The following is a 17,857-nucleotide window of genomic DNA, read 5'->3' on the forward strand; positions in this document are numbered from 1 at the left end:
TTACCAGGAAACTCTGAGCTCGGAATGTAAGGTAATGTAAAAAGTCACAGGCAGAGGCTAAGATGCAGTAAGCTTGTAAGGATTCTCTTAGGATTCCCTGGGGCATTACGCACAGAGAGGCCTCCTGTGGCATTTTTGAGCATTGTCTCCATCTGGCCTAGGGTTAATGTTTCTTTAGGTCATTTTGAATTACTTCATGAGGAGAATGGAATTGACTTTATTTGCGAGCCTAGCACAGGGGTGTACTCAACGCGGCAGTCTGCTCTTTCAGGTCACAAACAAACAGAGGCGAGAACAGCAGCGACTGGAGAGGAAGAAGCGACAGGAGGAGAGGCAGCGTCACAAGGCCCTGGAGGGCAGGGGCAGCCGCAGGGACAGCGGCAGGAGCGAGGCGGACGCCGGCGCCCAGGTCACCTTGGTGAAGACCTTCGCGGCTCTCAGCATCTGACTGGCCTCCTGGGAGTTGTCAGGAGCGAATGGAAAGTGGAGGGCTGTGTGCCAGGCTTTCCAGTGAGGCCGTCCTTTTACAGAACAAAACTCAACTCACAGAATCACTCACTGAGTTAGTCTCCTTCAAGCTGTCTCTTTTTTGTTCAGAGTTTTGTCCAGTGATATGTTTTATTTAATGAAAGTGCAGTGAAGCCATTCATGTTCTGTGATTAAAATATTGAGTTTTAGGGGTGGATAGTTAGGTTAAAAAAAAAAAAAAAAACAGAAAAACTTTTAAATGTGGTTTTATTTGCCCTGAAGATTTAGAGTTTGGTGACCCTGGGATCTTTCCTTAACACTTGGGGTGAGTTTGCTGTAATTGTTCATGAAGTAGTTTAGATTAATTGCTAGAAATTCAGAGGACAAGTTTCCTTTGTTTCTGTTTCATTTTCAAACAGACATTAATTTGCAGGATAGTTTATAAATGATCTCCAACTCAGGTACATGTTTAGAATTAACTTTCTTCTACTCCAGGTTAATCAGAGAATAATTCAGGAAGTGTTTTTCCAAAGTAATGTGATAGGGAGGTTGTGGCCTGTATGCAGGGTGGCAGTTAAACAACGACGTTTCTCTTCCTGATCGTGATGTTCAGATGGGTTTGCAGGTCCTGCTGGTTCATTTGTACTCAAGCCATATGATAAATAGGCCTGACTGTTAATTAGGCCTGGGCCTTGCTGGAAAATTGGTAGTGTTGCTGAGTGTTTGATACTTGTTTCTTGATGGTAAGAAGATGTGTGACTGCTTATGATACAGTTCTGGGATTCTGAAAGCATGCAGTCCAGAATCTGTAGTTGTGAAGGGAAAGATCACCAGAGTCTGAGGTTTTGCACAGGAGGAGTCTGAAGAGTTCTTTTTGTTTTGTACGGGGAGAGTGTCTGGAAGACCTGCTGAGGTTTTTCATGTTCACATTTTAAGTAGTTGACTGTCTTTTCTTCCTTGCTATCCTAGATTTAGAGAGATTCCTTCAGAGGAAAAGTAACTTGAGCTGTTTCTTAGTTTCTTAGTATTGTGAAACGAAGTCCCATAAAATGCTGCACTTTCTTCTTTCTAGTTAAGCCCCGTGTGGGATTTTGCTCTTGGAAAAACTCTCCAGCACCCTCTGGAAGTCATCAGGGACTTAGCGTAGACCAGCTGGGCTGAGAAAGCACTTGGGCTGAGGCCCTGCAGTGGCTCCACAGTGCTGAAATAGTCAGGTTTGGGCAGTGGGAGGCATCATCCCTCAAACAGTTAGATGGATGTGAACTTTAACCCTTGAAGTGGCCAATCTTGGACCGTTTTTGCCTTTTGAAGACCTAATATTTGGAGAAGTAATATTTGCTGAACTGAAACGTAAGCTACTGGTTTTCTCCTCCATCTCAGATTTCAAAATGACAAGAGTTCCAAGGCAAGGGAAGCCGATAAGAAGGTTTGACATGTGTAGACATAGCATTGTGTGGGCGGCCCTTGGATTTAGCAGGTTGTCTTTATCAGCAAGTAATTTGCTTTCTTTGGTTTTGATAATGTATTTTAATTTTTTGTTTGTTGGACTTTGGTAACTTTTTGTGGTTGGAGCCTCAGTAGTCTCTTGGAGGTGCTCCCAGGATGTCCTGGCACAGTACATCATAACACGTAGCAGGTTTAGAAACGGCATAGCAGTTTTTCTTTGCACACTGCAGAGTCCTGAGTTAGAGCTTCTGGCGCACAGGACAAGGAAGTCAGCCATCTCTGTTGCCTCGCCGACTCTAAGGGAGTGCAGTCCAGTGCTTTAGGCTCTGTTCTCCTGGGTTTCCACTGTGGCTGAGCATTTCTGAGTGAGTGAGCACTGTTTCTTGAATGTTTGTACTGTGAGGATTCAGGAGACCAGATCCTCTCACACAATGAAGATTGTGTTACCAGGAATCCAGCAGAATTAGGAGTCAGAAATAGTGGAGGGAGACCCATCGTCAGAAGTAGTTGGATTGCTTTATTTACATGGTTAAAGAAGGTGGCCTTGGGCTTTATTGGGTTTTAGAAGTTGCTAAAGAATTAGTATAGAATATTGGACACATTTATTTATGAATTACCGAATTCTGAGGATAAGCTTCACCTTTTCTTGGGTAAAGTAACTGGTTTTAAAAACTAATCTAGTGGCTTCAGTAGTTTTCTTATATTACTATTTCACAGTTTTCCAGTTATAATTGGCCTGTGTTGAGTATGTTAATTATTTGGGATGGGGTACATGTATCCAACTTTAGTGATATCTTCTAGCTAAGGGTTTAAATTTAAACTTCCCTGCCTCTGTCCCACCACAGTATGAGGTAGATGGAATCCGTGTGGTAGTTGGTTGCCTTGATAGGCTCTGGAGAACCACATTATTGGCAGCCAAGTGGGGGCCTGGCGTGTTTATTGGTCCTGGGATGACTGGTCAGTGGTGGTTACCTGGTGCAGTTACTCAGGTGCAGTGCATGGTGAGAAGAGAAGTTTTCCTAACCTCTGTGGCTGTTTGATGTTTGTTCTGGGGGTTTATCTTGGTAGCTTTGGTCAGGAGAAAGGGGATGGGGTGGTGGTCCATAGCTGCTTACTTGTCTTATAAGCTGTACATAAAAGTTTTATGAATTTTTTTAAAAAAAGATTTTTTTAAGGTCAAAATAAGAAATAAACTTTTAGTGGCAACAGCTTTGTACTAGAGGTAGATGTATTAAAACAGCATAGAACCACAACTTCTAAATTAATATAGTTGCCACCAGGAGATGTTAGAAGTTGTGTATGTATATTTAATTTTTCAGTAATAGCATATGCTTTTAGGAGTGAAGTCTGGTCGAAGAATTGTGGCAGAAAGAAGAGTCTGAAGGGTCGAGCTTGTCTGTAGTTCCCCCTATAAGCTCTGAACACACTTCCACACCCCGTGTGATTCCGAGGGCTCTGGGAGCTCTGCTGTGGGGCTGCTGGGGCCGGGCTTCGAGGGGGTGGTTTCTGACGCGCCGCCTCCTCACCCAGGGAGCTCTGCCGGTGGAAATGCCTAGGGGAGCGCCGTGCCCGTGCTCCGGAGGCGGGGGTCAGGCAGGCTTGGCACAGGGCTGTGCTTGCCTCGCAGGGAGTCCTGTCGCCAGTGTGCAGTTTCTCTCATTCTGAGAAAAACTCTAGACTGCCTGGGTTTTACTGGGTCCACATGGAACGCTCTCAGTTTACCTCTGTGAGACGTTCAGCTCAGAGCGTGCAATCGGCTGAAGGAAAGTCGGATTCCTCGTCGGGGCTGACTCACGCTCTCCCTGGCCAGGAGGCTCGGTGTGGGCGGGGTGACAGCAGCGCTTCTTGGTTTTGGGGCCGTGGCCGAGGCCCTCTCTGACCCCCACTTGGGGTAGACGCGTAGCTCTTCACCTTTTTACCTCAAGGCTCTGTTTATCTATGGCAAACCTTTAGACTCAGAGTCTGATACAGTTTTTTTGTTTTGTTTGTTTGTTTGTTTTGACATTTTTATCATTCACTGTTTGGTTCATCTCAGCTTTCAGAACAAGCGTTGCTCAAACTCGGGGGCCTTCCAACGGTTGTTCTGAGGTGATTTGATAATGGCACTTTCTACAAGGTGTGTCTGTCTGACTCTAAAGCAAATTGTATGTTTCCACTGATGTTGTTAGGTTGAAGATCTCGAGTTTAAATGATAGCAGATCTTCTGCCATCACCTGCGAGAGAGGGGATGGGCAGTTGGTTTGCAGCAGAGACGCTGATCAGCAGTCACGGAGTGCGTGCACAGTACTGAACCCAGAAGGTGCCCCCAGAACCTAGCCCCGGGCAGGAGCTGGGCCTGGTCACTGCCTGTCCCCCCATGTGTCCAGGGTAACATGCCCTGTGAAAACCTCAGGCTCTTACCCATTTCCTCTGAGGGATCACCTTCTAGAGTCCTGCTCTCGTAGTTCAAACTACTTTGTAACTCGATTAAAATGTTTAGCATCCTTGCAAAATTACTTGAGAAGGAGCTGATACCAGTGAGGAATAATTTCTGTGAAAGCACGAACGTCTGTCTGGTGACCTCGGTGTAAGCAGGGCATCCCCTGGTCCAGAGCAGCTTGTGCTCACGTGCCTCAGTGCTGGGCGGTCGTGACTGCTGGTGAAAACTCAGCAGCCCGCCCTCCCCTTCCCATCTCGGCATCCACCGGGGCACCTTTGCCAGCCGTCCGTGATGGGAGTGTGAGTGCGGCCCCAGAGCTCGGCCTGCACTCCGATCCCCGGCAGGTCCCTCGGCCACAGCGGAGGAGTGCGGCTGCGGGTTCCTCCCATGGTTCATCTTCGTGGGGGAAACGGCCCTCTGCCTCCCCGGAGCGACCCTTCCAGCCTCCACCCACGCTGAGCTCAGTCAGGAGAAAGGAAGAGCCAGGAGCCTGACGGCAAGCCTCTGTGCTCCTTGTGCTGACGGGAAGCGCTGGTGGGCATTCGGCCCCTTTATGAGGGAGGGCAGGTGGGTCTGTGAACGCGGGAGCCCCTGTGTCAGCCGCCTTCTCCTTTTCTCCTGATTGCACTATACTTGCTCTCGCTGCAGGCCAGAGATACCCAAGACCTCCGTGGGGTCATGACCCAGAGACTGAGCAAGTCTCGCCTTATCCGTGGAGCTTGACAGGGAAACGTGACTATTGTCTGATGTCCGTAGTTCATTTCTTCCTTCTTTCCTCGCGTTGTGTTACTCTGAACTGTTTTGGTTTTTATTTACCAAAGTACTGTACTTGGCTATTCGCAGTGTCTCCAGAACCAAATGTTTTCTTTTTTGTGTGTTTTTAATCTTCAAAACTTGGTGCAATAGAAGCTGCGGAGATGTGCCACTTTATCTACGAGATGGGGTTTTGTATACCAATAAATTCTGGCTTAAAGACAGAGCTTCCAGTTGTCTTTGTCACTGGCCGCCGTTTGCACGAGGCAGAGAGCCTGCCGGTCCTTCTCAGAGACTTCACAGGAAGCTGGGCCTGCTCCGCCCGTGGACAGCTGTTCAGGATCTCACTGAACTCAAGCAGCTGGTTGCAGCTTCCGCCCGGGTGAGGGTGGCCGCGCACACTGGCCGGGCCCTCCTCCGCCCTGCTGGGTGTCTGAGAACGTCTCTCACAGTTAGCCGTTGTCTAGATAAAGAGCAGCTGTGTTTTGGCTGCCCCGAGGGCTTCTCCAGAACTCTGGGGCTGGGTTTGACCCCGTTCCAGGAGGGATCGCCTTCCCCCAGACACACGTGGGTGGCAGTGACCGCACAGGCTTACCTGGAAGTGGTGCTTGGGAAGGGGCGGGGGCGGCGGCCACAGAGCGCCAGAGGGCCGGCCCCTGGGCGAGACTGTCGGGGCCAGTCCTGAGGTCGAGGTTGCCGCCGTCTTGCCAGCCGCACTGCGGCCTCGTGGTTTTGGCCTCTAGGTTCCCACCTGATCTTGTTCTGTGTGCTCGTCAAGCAGCCTGTGAATGGGCCCCACGGTACCTTGATGCCGAGAGGGGTCCGTCCCACCCTGGGTGGATGGGGACTTCTCCAGCTGCTGGCGAGGCCGTCCCTTCCCTCCGTCCCGGTCACTGTCCTCCCCTTGTGATGTTTGCCTCGTTCCGTGACCCGTAGACCTTGGGGTGCACAGATGCTATCCAGTTCTTGAGCCTGCGAGGCCCAGACTCCGGACCCTGTTCACCCAGCTGAGAATCTCTCTGAGATCCGCTAGGACCGGAATGCTGCCCCGGTGCAGGGTCTGTCCCCCCTCCCAGGTGGAGAACGTCCATGGCCTCCTTGGTACCATTCCTCAGTGGTTCTGCTGGGGCTGGGGGCTGCCTGCTGGGCTGCGTGGTGGTCCTGGGGCTGCCTGCCTGGGTCTTGGTGACCTGTGAGGCCGGGTGAGTCTGCAAGGGCAGAAGTGTCCTCAGGCCTCAGAGGGGACAATTAAAGGAATATGGTATGTTGTTATAGGTTTTCCTCCAGGCCACAGGCTTGCTTACTCCGGGTGAGTGATAATTTATGGTCCCAGACTGAGATGCCGTACGGGGAAAGTGGCTGTCCCTGTGTCCCCTCTTGGTAACTGGTCATGGTTGTCTAGGAGAAAGCAGGGTTGAAAAACCCAGGATTAAAGTTACCTTTTCCCCAGATGGGCAGAAAGTGCGTGTCCACCTTGAGATAGAACCAAAACTTGTCATAGATGCTCTGCTCCAGTATGGGTTTAGCTGGACTGCTGGACAGAGTGGGCACTCAGACCGTAGTGATGCAGTGATTTAGAACTTTCTGTGTTAAATAGGATCTAGACCAGTCCTGCTGATTCGTGGATTCTGGTTTGGCAGCAGAAAAACTTTTCTGTCTTGGAGAAACTTGTCTGAAATTCCCTAGGTAGAGGGACCTAGATATATCACGATACTCAGCTTTCATTCAATTTATTCACCAATCCAAGCATCCAGGAATTTCTCACTTACTGAACCTGTGCTGTGTTGGAATCTTTATTTCTGGGCATTGAATCAGACATGGACCTTGTCCTCGAAAACCTTTCAGCCCAGCAGTGAAAGTGGACCCAAGAGAAGACAGGCCTTAACAGGAAGTACTGATAGGAAAAGGCTGTGCGTTCAGAAGGGAAACCAAGGAAGGCTCCGTGGAGGAAGTGTCATTTAGATGAGGCATGAAAAGGGAAGCAGGTGTAAATGGGGAGTGAGGTTTTGGGGACCAAAGGGCCAGCATAAGCAAACCCCTCGAGTGGGAGAGCGTGATTTCCCGTGTGTTAGGGACAGAGTTTGCTAAGGATGGACGGTTCATTTGGAGACAGACTAGGGACTCCTTTCTTCAAATGCTTGTCACACGTCGTTTGCCACCAGAAGACTATTGCTGCACTTGCTGAATGAATTCCAAACATCAGGCATTCCTGATCCCTCCTGACCACATCTTACGGTGTCCCAAGTCCGCCTCTGTGTACACTTCTGACCTTGGCACACATCACAGGTAGCGGCCCTCCAGGAAAACGCTGTATACCTTCTCTCTAGCCAATTGCCAATTGCCTCATTGTCTCTGTAGGACACACGTTCAGGGCACAAAAGGTTAATGATTTCCAAACACATATCCATTGAAGATAAATGAGTGCCCTGAGTAGTGAGCCAAGGGGCTGTTCAAGTAAATTAGTACAGTATTTATCATGTGTATGATGCCACGTCTGTAAAATCACCATGATCATGTATCTGTGGATTCAGTTGAACAGATGGATTCAGTAGGGGGGGCAAAAATGCAAAGTGACCTAGCGCAGATGGAGCTCTCTGAGGCTCCAGGCACTTTGAGTAACTTGTCTCATTTAAACCTTAAAACCACCCAGTGAGGCTGATGGTCCCATCCCCATCTTACACAGGAGAGGATAAATGATGGGTCCAAGATCACAGATTTGAATTCAGGGCAGTCTGCACCATGTAGGAACCCAAAATGAGAGCCCAAGTAACGGGTACGTATCCCTGGGAAAGGTGAGAACACAATGCTTAGCCCTTCAGAGGAGGGTGAGATCTCCTCCAGGTGGAAAAACATCATGGAAGAGGTAGCATCTGAGATGTGCCTCTCAGCACGTGGATGTGAATGTGGCGATAAGGAGTCTGTGAAGAGGGAGGCTTCTAGGTTGAAGGAAGCTATTACAGAACTGCAAAGGGAGGTGGGCCTGTCCTGGCAGTGGTGAGGAGCATAGAGAAATACATGTGGCGGGATAAAGGCCTGGAAAAGCTCATGAAACCAAGCTTGAGTGCTAGGGGTCGGTGGATGATGGGGAGCCATAGATGGTTCAGGGCAGGAGAGTGATGTGATAGAAATCAAACTCTGGGAAATGAAGCTGGTGTTGGTGGATGATGGAGAATGAAGGGCTGAGGAACATTTGGTTCTGAGAGCCCGCTTTTGCCTCCATTACAACACTCAACTAGGGTAGCATGGCTGGTGGCATCTGTCTGGAGGTTGGCCACATCAGACTTGTCTCTGTCTCCAGCATTCAGCGAGGGGCCAGGAGCATCGTTTGTGTGAAAGTGTATCGAGGGAAAGGATGAAATTTAATACGGTATTCAGTTCTCCAGCAGTCTCTCCAAAGACGACAAAGAACCCTAAGGAAGCAGACAAATGTCCATGAAATCGTAATTGGACTTTTAACTCGGGAATTCCAATGTGATTTGACTTCTAACCACATATTCAGCAAGTTATTTAATTGAACACTTGGTTCATAGCTTATGCTAGGGGCTAGGTGGGAACAAAAGCAAAACTCATCCAAGTCCTGTCATCAAAACTGGAGAGGCAAGCTGTGAAACAGTGAGGTAACAGAGCTTTCAGCCTTGATTTAGTCCCACGCCTCATGCATTCATTCACTCATTCAATGAACTGAGAAACAGCATTTTTTTTTTTTATATATAACAGTGCCTGGTGAATGCCAAGTGCTTGATAAATGTTAGGAATTGTTACTATGACTGTCATTCACTTACGGGATTCTTTATAAGGTTCGAGGCATTATTTTGTGTACATTCATACATGGTGATTTATTAAAACCTCGCGATAACCAGCCTGCCCGGGACGTGTCATTGTTCCATTTGACAAGTGTGGAGGCCGGGGTGGTGGCCATCTATCGGTGCTTTTTGATTTCAGCGTGCATATGCACCACTTGGGTTTCTTGTGAACCAGCAGGTCTGGGATCAGGTCCACGATTCTGCATTTCTCACAAGCTTCCTGAGCAGTGAGGTCTTGAATGACACGCTGCTGCTACCTGGGAAAGCAGAAGGCTCTACCTGGAACCTGCAACAGCATCAAGTTCAGGGTTCTGCTTTCCTCTTTTCAGTCCTTTCCACCAAGTCTACAGCTGGAAATCGAGTGTGTGGACTATAGAGACGCACAAACAGGAGTTAGATGGAATCATTTACTCATTCACCAAACATTTATTGATTCCTGGGAAAACAGGCTGCACCCAGGCTTGCTGTCAAGCTCTAATTTTCACCCTGTCCGATGGTTAAACAACTGTCGCGTCACCAGGTCCTTGCAGCCATGCATCATGCCCAGAACACTACCTTGTCTTCATCTCTCCCGAGTCAGATCCTTCTTCCTGTGTTTCTCGTGTGTGCAGCGGCACCACCATTCTGAGAGGTCTTTAGGACTTGTTATTTCTCAGCTTGTTTATTATTGAAAATATGAGAGGACTGATCTCACTAGCCCCGAAACACCCGTTGCCCCCCTGACAAAGGGAAATTCAGGTTTAAACCAAATTTGTTTCCTCCCGGCAGCCTGAACGAAATGGGCACCAGAGGGCGCCTCCGGACCACGCTTTCTAACAAACGCGGTCCTCTCTTCCCCACCCGTCCCCGTGGCACTTTAAGACCTCATCTCCTGGTGATTTTTCACCCAGGATTTGAGTCAGTCACGGCAGCAAAGCACACACATCTGCCCCTCTCTTGTTTGTTTGGCCGGCAGAGAACTTCTTCACCTTTTAAAATTTATGATGATCGTCCTTTCGATGGCTTCAGGCTCTTTCCTGCCCTCAAAGCCCTGAACGTTGTACACACGCCAAGAAATGGAGAGAGGGAGTGCACGTTTATTCCCTGAGCACCGTGAGCTTTGCCTGCGCAGTGTGTTTTTACATGCTTTATCTCACTGAATAGGCTCATCCCAACCCTGGGAGATTTTCTCAGCATATTACAGACAGTGGAGTGTCATGTCTGTATTTAGGAGTAGAATCTGCTGAAGCCTATTTCTTGCCAGGTAGGCTGCATTCCAATCTGATGGGAATCCTTTGGTGCATTAAATTGGCTCCAAAGTCAGCCTCAGGATGCTGGATGTAGGATGTAGACATCTTGCCTCTTCCCCTCCCCGTATCAGGAGCCGGGCCTGGCGTGGGTATCTTCACAGCTGATCTTCCCTGGGCACTCTGGGTTGTCCGTGATGACAAGCAGAGGGGCAGTGACTGATATCGACTCACGAAGAAGAAGGTCCACTGGCTTGGGAGTGAGGACACCCCTCCAGGTAGAACCTTCCCTCTGACCTCCTGGGTGCCCCTCTGCCAAGGGAGGGCTTTGAATAAGATGATTTGAGAGCCTCTTTTCACTCTAAGCCAGAATTCTAATGGGAGGGATTTGAAGCCTGATGACACGGCGGGGACAATATTTTTAGGTTGGTATTTTGCGTGCTTTTCACATTACGCCATATGGCCAGAAATATTCCTGCTAGAGACTGCCATTATTATCTCGGATAAGACAGTAAGACGTTAGAAAAAAAGAGAATCACAAAAACTCACTGTAACGGAAAATTGAAAGGACAGAGTGTTGGAACTGCATGCAGGGGCCGCCCGAGCCAGACCCACGCCGTGTCCTCGTGCTTAGCACGTTGCTGGGTGCTCAAGAAACAGAGGAGTGAATGGAACCGGAGACTGATGAAGCCCTACGGCAGAATCCGAGGGCTGGTGTCAGAATCCTGGGCAAACATTATTCACATATTCAGAAGAGGGGACTGATAGCCCAGGGGATGGGTTGTAGAATCTTCTGGGTGTCCCAGGCCCCGTCCCCGGTATGAGGGCGCTGTGGCCAGGAGGCCAGGGATGGTCCAGGGCTGAGTCTGGGGCCTCTCAGGGAAGGATGGGCTTCCGGGAAAGGAGTTTTCCGGCGGGAGAGCCTTTGGTGCTAGCCCTCCGGAGGCCTCGGGCGGGAGGCAGAGCACGCCCTTAGCAGGGCGGGGTGGGCCCAGTGCACAGCCTGTTAGGGTAATGGGCATATTTGCGGTCGTAGGTGCCCAGGTTGCGGCGAAAGCAGAGCGCGGCCTTCTTGTCACACTCGCAGGTCCGTCGCTGGCAGCTGGTTCTGCCGGCTGGATGGGACGAGGGTAGTAAGGGCCCTGGAACCTTGGGCCCGCTACTCCCAGCCATGTGCAGGGGAGCGCACTGGGGTCCATGTTCTCCACCCAGAAGCCGATGCTCACCCGGGGGATGCTCCAGGGTTGGGGGAGAGAACGGGCAGGGTGCCGAGGCCCTGCTGGGGCCAGGGATGCTGGTAAGCCTGGAGATTCGTCCTTGCTGTTCCTCTCTCTCCCAAACCCACTGCACTGCCCCAAGCCCCTTCCCCACGGGGAGGCCACCTGGTTCGCTGTCCCTTGTCCCAGCCCAGGGCGGGCTGTGTTTCTGGGCAACCCCTTCTCCCACGCAATGGACGGTGCCGCCAGCCATCAGCCAGAGAGAAAACTAGTGAAAGGCAGCAGCTCGGTCCCGGGTGGCCTGGGCATCCCCGGAGGGCCTGGAGCTGGGGCCTGCACCTGCCTCCCTCAGCGGGGATGGAGCCCCTTTCTCCAGCATTTATCTCAGGGCCCACACCCAGCCTGGGGAGTGGGGCTGACACTAGCTCTGTGGGCTCCAGGGGCCCCAAAGCCTCCTCTTGCCTCCACCGCCTCTGTCTGCCCTCAGGGGCTCCGGCTGCTTTTTGTCCCCGTGAAGACGTCCCCCCGCTCAGACATGTCCGGCTTCCTCAGGGTCCTTCGCGAAGGTCAGCCTCATTTCCCCTCCAGGTTCTGCTCCCAGCTGCTCGTTCAGCAGAACTCAGATTTGTCTGGGGCTTAAGATCTATGTCAGCTCCCCTGGGGCTTCTTGCCAGGAGCTGGGCTAGGCTGGGCCAGGGGGAGGTAGGTCTCCCTTTTACAGTTGAAGAAACAGAAGCTTTTGAGGGTTTCGGTCCCTTGCCCAGAGTCACACAGTGGGGAGGGGACTCCCAGAACCTGTGTCCCTGTTCATCTGACCCCTCCCTTCACTCACCCTCCAATGCTGACCCTGACAGGCGGCTTCCCAGCCTCATATGAACTCCCAGTGACGGGGAGCTCATTACCTGACAAAGCCGCTTTGCTGAGTGGGTGGCGGTGGGAACAGGAAACTCGGAGCCCAGAGCCCATGGCTCTGGTTTTGTCCCGCCCCACCCCCAGGACAGGCCCCAAAGATCTGAGTCTTCTTTGACCCTCCCACCCCCGCTGAGCTGTGCCCCACCGCCCTGGGCCTGCCCTCCGCCTTCCAGGCTGCTCCTGGCTTTGCGGCAGGAAGAAGAAGGTTTGGCTCTCCGATGTGAGTTCCCTCCATGGGGCTGGGCTGTGTGGAGCCCTTCGCTACACTCTGATTCGGGTCGGGCTGTTTCTCCAGGCCGGGAGCAGAGGAGAACGCTAACTGGTCCAAGTGGGCGTGGGGCCTGGCAAAGAGGCGCCTCGGTGCGGTGGGTCAGCCTTTGGGAGTGGGGTCTGTGGTCCCATGTCCGAGCTCCAGCCTCTGGGTCTGGGGCTCTGCCCTCGAGGCCCTGTCCTGGGGACCTGCCCCTAGCGGCCGCCCAGGCCCGGGGGAGGGCTGTCTGGGCGCAGCTCCTCTGGGGCGGGCTCAGCGCTGTCCCTCTGTTCCTCCCCTCAGAGGCTGGAGCTGGGGGGGCACCTCTGAATGGGAGGATGCTGGGCAGCAGCTGATGGGTCCCGGGCTCTCCAGCCTGGGTGCCACGGAAGCGTCTGGGTGCAGGGACATGCCTCTCCCTAATGCTGTGACGATGGAAGACCCGCCTCTCCTGCCCAGGTGACCAGGCTCAAGGGTCTCCATCAGGAGAGGGGTTCCTGGCGGAGTCCCTCCCCTCCCCCGGGGCCTGGGGGACCCCCAGGTCTGCTGACTCACCGCAGAAGATGCTGTGCCTGGTGGCAGAGAAGAGGTACCTCTCCATTTTGGGCTCGCAGCCCAGCTTCTCCAGGCGTCCGTAGCAGCAGTCATGGGCGTAGCAGCACCTGCGAAGGTCGCGCTCGGCCTGAAGGGGCCTGTGAGCCCAGCTGGGCTGGCCCGGGGGCCGCCTGGGGGGCTCAGGGCCCAGTGGGGCTCAGAAGGGAGGGGGTCAAGCCTCAGCTTCCTAGGTGCCCCCAGCTCCCCCCAGGATGCTCCCCACCGGCTGGGCCGCATGCTCACCAGTCTGTCTTGTCCACCGGCCAGCCGGAGCCGCCGACGCCGCAGTAGCAGCCATAGTCGTTGTATTGCAGCGCGGGCCTCCCGGTCACCCTCTCGATCATCACCCCGAACTGGACCAGGTTCCCGCCAGCCGGGGCCGCTGCGGGGATGGAGCGGGGAGGGCATGAGCTCCCTCGGGGCCCCACCCTCTGCGGCCAGCTGCAGGCCCCACACATCTGAGTGCAGGCATCTCTCTGATCGTCTCGGGAGTCTCCACCTCCCCGAGCACCTCACTCCCAATGAGAACAGTGCTCATCAGTAATACAACAGGGACGACAGGATGAGGTGGTTGGATGGCATCACAGACTCAATGGACAAACTCAATTGAGCAAACTCCAGGGGTTGGTGATGACCAGGGAGGCCTGGTGTGCCGCAGTCCACGGGGTCGCAGAGAGTCGGACACGACTGAACGACTGAGTGACTGACAGCGCTAATCAGTAGCGACGTCCCTGTGAGGTCTTTGCACCTTGATCTCCTGGTCGTCACCCGCATCGTGTCCCCACCTGACCTCCCACCCCTGCTTTCCTTCTACCGTCTCCCAGCCAACCCCCCCACTCATCCTCTAGGCTCCCATCCCGGTTTCCTGATCCTCTCCCCGGGTGTCAGCCCCCACCCCCGCCCCTCAGGAGCACCCTGTCCCCATCGAGTCCCATCAGATGTCGCTGGATAAGCTTCCTGACCACCCAGACTTCCCCGAGTTCCTCTGGGTCCCGCTGCTGCAGCCGTGGGGGCCCGCCCACCCAGGCAGGTTAAAGGCAAAAACGGAAACTCAGGTGAGGGGTGGAGCGCAGGCGGCGGGAGCTGTCTGGGGCCCCTGCCAGCCCTTCTCCGCTGCTCCCTCCTCCAGACCATCCAGGCTGCAGCCGTGCCCCCTGGCCCCCTCTCCACTGGCCGGTTCTTCCTGGGCCAGCACCGGCCTCAGGGTGACTGATGACACCCTCCCTGGGGCCTGGCTCAGGAGCCCCGAGGAGTGTTCCCAGCCGGGGCAGAGCAGGAGCGCAGGCGGGAAGGTCACTTACCCAGGAGGCACAGGAAGGTCAGAAGAGGGGGCCACTTCATCCCGGGGGGTGGGGAGGGGAGCAGGGGGCAGAGAAGCTGGACTTCGGGAGACGGAAGCCAGCAGGGGCCCTCTGATCTCCAGGCACCTCCCTGATTAGTTAAATACCTGGGTCCTGTCCACTCCCCATCATTAACCCCTGAGCACCCAGTGATGCAACGATGCCTCCAGCTCTGACACTCTGGCCAAGTCCCAGGGGAGGGGCCAGGCTGGGGCCCGCGGCTCTGCTTCCAGAGCCAGGCGGTGGGGCCAGCCTCTGGGCCTTCTCCTCCCCGCCCTTCCCATCACCGCCCTCTTCCCCAGGATGCCTGCTCTGGCCCCGCCACGGGGCTGGGAGCCCGGGCCGTGCCTGGGCCTTTTCCTTCACGGGGTCTTTTTCTCCCCCTCGTTTTACTGACGCCGCTCCTGAGGCTCAGAGAGGCTGAGCTCAGATGTCCTGGGAGCCCCAAGGGTGAGCCTGTCCCATGGCCACACCGCTGGTTCCTTCAGCGTGGCTCTGACTCCCCGCCCTGCCCCTCAACCAGCCCCCACGGGACCCAACCATGAGGGTAGCTTGGCCAAATGACAAGGCTCTGGGCACCTGGGGGCCCTGTGTCCAAGAACCTAGAGTCCAAAGGCTGGGAGCTGAGCCAGCTGGGCTCGGGGATTTATCTTTGTTGTTCTTTCTTAGGCGTGCTCCTGCTTGTTTGATGGGTAGCAAAAATCCGCCCGGTTGTGAACTCTGTCTCCCCAAAACCCTTGAGCGGTGGCGTAGCGTGGCTCCCATAGAAACAGGCTCGGTCTGAGTCAGCTGGGAAACCCACATCCCAGCAGCAACTGGAAGCTTCTATCCTTTTGATGTCATCTTAGGGCCCGCATGGGGGAGACAGCACCTTCCTCCTCTGGCTGGGCTCCGAGAGAGACTGCTGTCACTGGAGTCAGGACAGCCCATGGAGGCTGGGCTTCAGGGTGTGGCTGGAGGTCAGCAGGACAGAGGAGGGGACCCGGCTCTGCTGTGATCAGAAATGTCAGGGTCCCACCGGCCCCCGACTCACCATGGCCTCGTTTGCTGGCTGGAGTCCACTCAGGCAGAACTGGATGCAAGATGCCGGGACCTGGCCTGCAACTTCCCCCTGCCTTCCGTGTTCCTGGTCTGCTGGGATAACCAGATCAGCTACTTCCGTCAACGTCCAGGGCCTGGGAGCTGCTCGGTCTGTGTCCCTGGAGTCCTGATTCCACCATTTGTTACGTTTCCTTGTGCAGAATCTCGGCTTTCCTGTCCCTATCATGGGGAAAGAAGCCATCTCCTTCATGGGAAAGGAGGAGCGCTCGCAGCCAGCTCAGCAGCCCCACACCAGTGTTTTCACTCTGTGGCGGGACCATGCCAAGCTCGTCTCCAGCCGGATCTCCAGGGACCTTCACACAGCCTCATGACTCAGTCTCGGTGCTCATTCCCATTTTACAGAGGAGCAAACTGAGACACACGCCTAAGTAGCTGGTGAGCCAGAACGGGGGCCCAGACAGTTCAAAGGGCTTACAGGAGGCAATACCAACAGTAGGCAGGCTGCCGGGCACTCGTGATATCTTTGAAGAAAGTGAAAGTGTTAGTTGCTCAGTCCTGTCCAACTCCTTCGTGACCCCATGGACTGTAGCCTGCCAGCCTCCTCTGTCTATGGGATTCTCCAGGCAAGAATAATAGAATGCATTGCCATTTCCTTCTCCAGGGGCTCTTCCCCATCCAGGGATTGAAGCCGACTTTCCTGCATTGCAGGCAGATTCTTTACCATCTGAACCACCAGGGAAAGAGGCCCTCAAAATCTTCTCCGTTCTTTAAAGTCAGAGTGACTATAATCTAGCTTGGGTTATATTTAGCTTCATACCGTTGTAGTCACAGCATTTGCTTTCCAATTTTTTTTTTTTTTTTAACGAGGAGAGGGTCCATGACAGGGAGAGTGGCCAAGGGTCCACAGTAAAAATCGTCCTGTAGCCTCGAGCTGAGCCACTGGCTGTAGGGCCTCTCCTTCGGGACCTGACTGGGGGTCTGGCTTCAGCATCCTTTCCAGGGGAGGAGGCTGGGCCTCAGCCTGCAGATGGGGAGGACTTCCAAATCGAATTCCCTGGCCGAACTCAATATTCCCTGTCCCGTCAGGGATAGAGTCCCTGGGGAAGTGTCACCTTGGGGCGGGGTGGGGAGGGCTGGTGCAGGGATCTCAGGCAGTGATCTGGGACTAAAGGCTTTCTGACCCTGGACAGAAAGCTGGGTAAACTCTGACATACATTCTGCTTGGCCCTGCTTCCGGCCCCTCCCATTTCCTGCTCAGGACTTCTGGAACCCTTTCCACTCCGGGCTGTGCTCACCCACTGGGAGCAGACTTGGGGGAAAAGGAGCCAGAGAGGCGAATCCCCTTGGACAGGGTCACCCAGCTGTGCTGAGTCACTGTCTCCGGGGGGAGGGGGCGTCCCCTTCTCACTTTTGCCTTTTGATTTTAACGAGGGCACTCCTGGCAGCCCCGGGCTCCTGGCCTGGGTCATTATATCCCAAACAGTGACTCACAGGGGAGCTACCTCCTAAATAACTGAAAATTAGCTTTGATTCCTGGGGAAGGGTTGACCCACAGCCCTTCCTCCAGCAGCATAAAGGGTGTTTCCCAGGAAGGAAGGGCCGGGTTTCTGAGACAGTCCCTTTATTGAGCCATTCTGAGTCCTGGCCCAGCCAGGATGGGGCCCCTGTGAACTCTGCCAGGGTGCACCTGTGGCAGAAACCTGAGGACTGTGGGGCCAGAGGCAGGCAGGGAAATCCAGGGAGGCTTCCAGGAGGAGGTGTCCCCAGATGAGGTTTGAAGTAGGGAAGTTTGGGAGGAGAATGTTAGGGATTCAGGAAATGTGGTTGGTTTTATGGTTTTCTCACTTGTAGCACAATGTGGTTGAAAGCTCTGGATCTCTGCCTCACCAAGACAGGGACTTGAGCTCCACCACTTATGGGCTGTGTGGCCTTGGCAGGTTCCATCACCAGCTAAGCTCAGTTTCCTCATCTGTGTTGTGCAGTCACCAAGTCATGTCCAACTCGTTCGTGACCCCATGGACGGCAGCACGCCAGGCTCCTCTGTTTTTCACTGTCTTCCGGGGTTTGCTCAGAGTTTTCATGTCCGCTGAGTCAGTGATGCTATCTAACCATCCCATCCTCTGCCGCATCATCTCTAATGGGGAATAATTAGGCCTACTTTTCAGAGTTTGGGACCAGGCGAAAAGGAAGTGAAATGTGGAAAGCTCTTTGCGGGGTGCCATGCCCACAGGAGGAATTCACAAACACTGGGTCCCTCCTTAACCTGCTCACAGAGGAGGCAGCTGCCGGCCCAGGAGCTCAAAGCCCTCATCCCCGCTGGAGGCCAGTGGGCAGCTGGGTCGGCTCTGCCTGGATTTCAGTGGGGTTATCGCCCCCACTTGCCAAATT

The 17,857-nt window shown here is 53.7% G+C and overlaps 2 protein-coding genes across 4 annotated transcripts in view; one reads left to right on the forward strand and one right to left on the reverse strand.

The window, feature by feature from the left end:
* OTUD3 (OTU deubiquitinase 3) overlaps positions 1-5,310 on the forward strand; it is a 32,243-nt gene extending 26,933 nt beyond the window's left edge. For both annotated transcript variants that reach the window (XM_070458822.1, XM_020899215.2), the window contains one exon: positions 272-5,310. In XM_070458822.1, the coding sequence (XP_070314923.1) occupies positions 272-448 (177 nt within the window). In that variant the 3' untranslated portion in view covers positions 449-5,310. The remainder of the gene's footprint in view (positions 1-271) is intronic.
* Positions 5,311-9,282: 3,972 nt separating this feature from the next.
* On the reverse strand, positions 9,283-15,970 carry PLA2G2E (phospholipase A2 group IIE). Of its 2 annotated transcripts, XM_070458824.1 has the most exons (4): positions 15,462-15,970; positions 13,332-13,470; positions 13,050-13,156; positions 9,283-11,230 (listed from the first exon to the last, which is right to left on the reverse strand). In XM_070458824.1, exons 2-4 carry the CDS (start codon positions 13,430-13,432, stop codon positions 11,088-11,090), a joined length of 351 nt encoding a protein of 116 aa, XP_070314925.1. In that variant the 5' UTR covers positions 13,433-13,470; positions 15,462-15,970; the 3' UTR covers positions 9,283-11,087. The 2 variants fall into 2 exon arrangements, with proteins under 2 accessions (XP_070314925.1, XP_020754844.2); XM_020899185.2 differs by lacking the exon at positions 15,462-15,970 and having other exon boundaries at positions 13,332-13,820.
* Positions 15,971-17,857: the final 1,887 nt, after the last annotated feature.

This window comes from Odocoileus virginianus, chromosome 30 (genome assembly GCF_023699985.2).
Source record: "Odocoileus virginianus isolate 20LAN1187 ecotype Illinois chromosome 30, Ovbor_1.2, whole genome shotgun sequence".
Classification (NCBI taxonomy): domain Eukaryota; kingdom Metazoa; phylum Chordata; class Mammalia; order Artiodactyla; family Cervidae; genus Odocoileus; species Odocoileus virginianus.

Bases quoted from the DNA above. Each gene is read 5' to 3' on its own strand.
- PLA2G2E (XM_020899185.2), bottom strand. From the start codon at position 13,546: ATGTGTGGGGCCTGCAGCTGGCCGCAGAGGGTGGGGCCCCGAGGGAGC. The intron at 13,157-13,331 runs GTGAGCATGCGG...CGACCTTCGCAG, and splicing joins CCGGTGGACAAGACAGACTG to GTGCTGCTACGCCCATGACT. The intron at 11,231-13,049 runs GTGAGTCAGCAG...CGTCCCATCCAG, and splicing joins CAGGCACAGCATCTTCTGCG to CCGGCAGAACCAGCTGCCAG.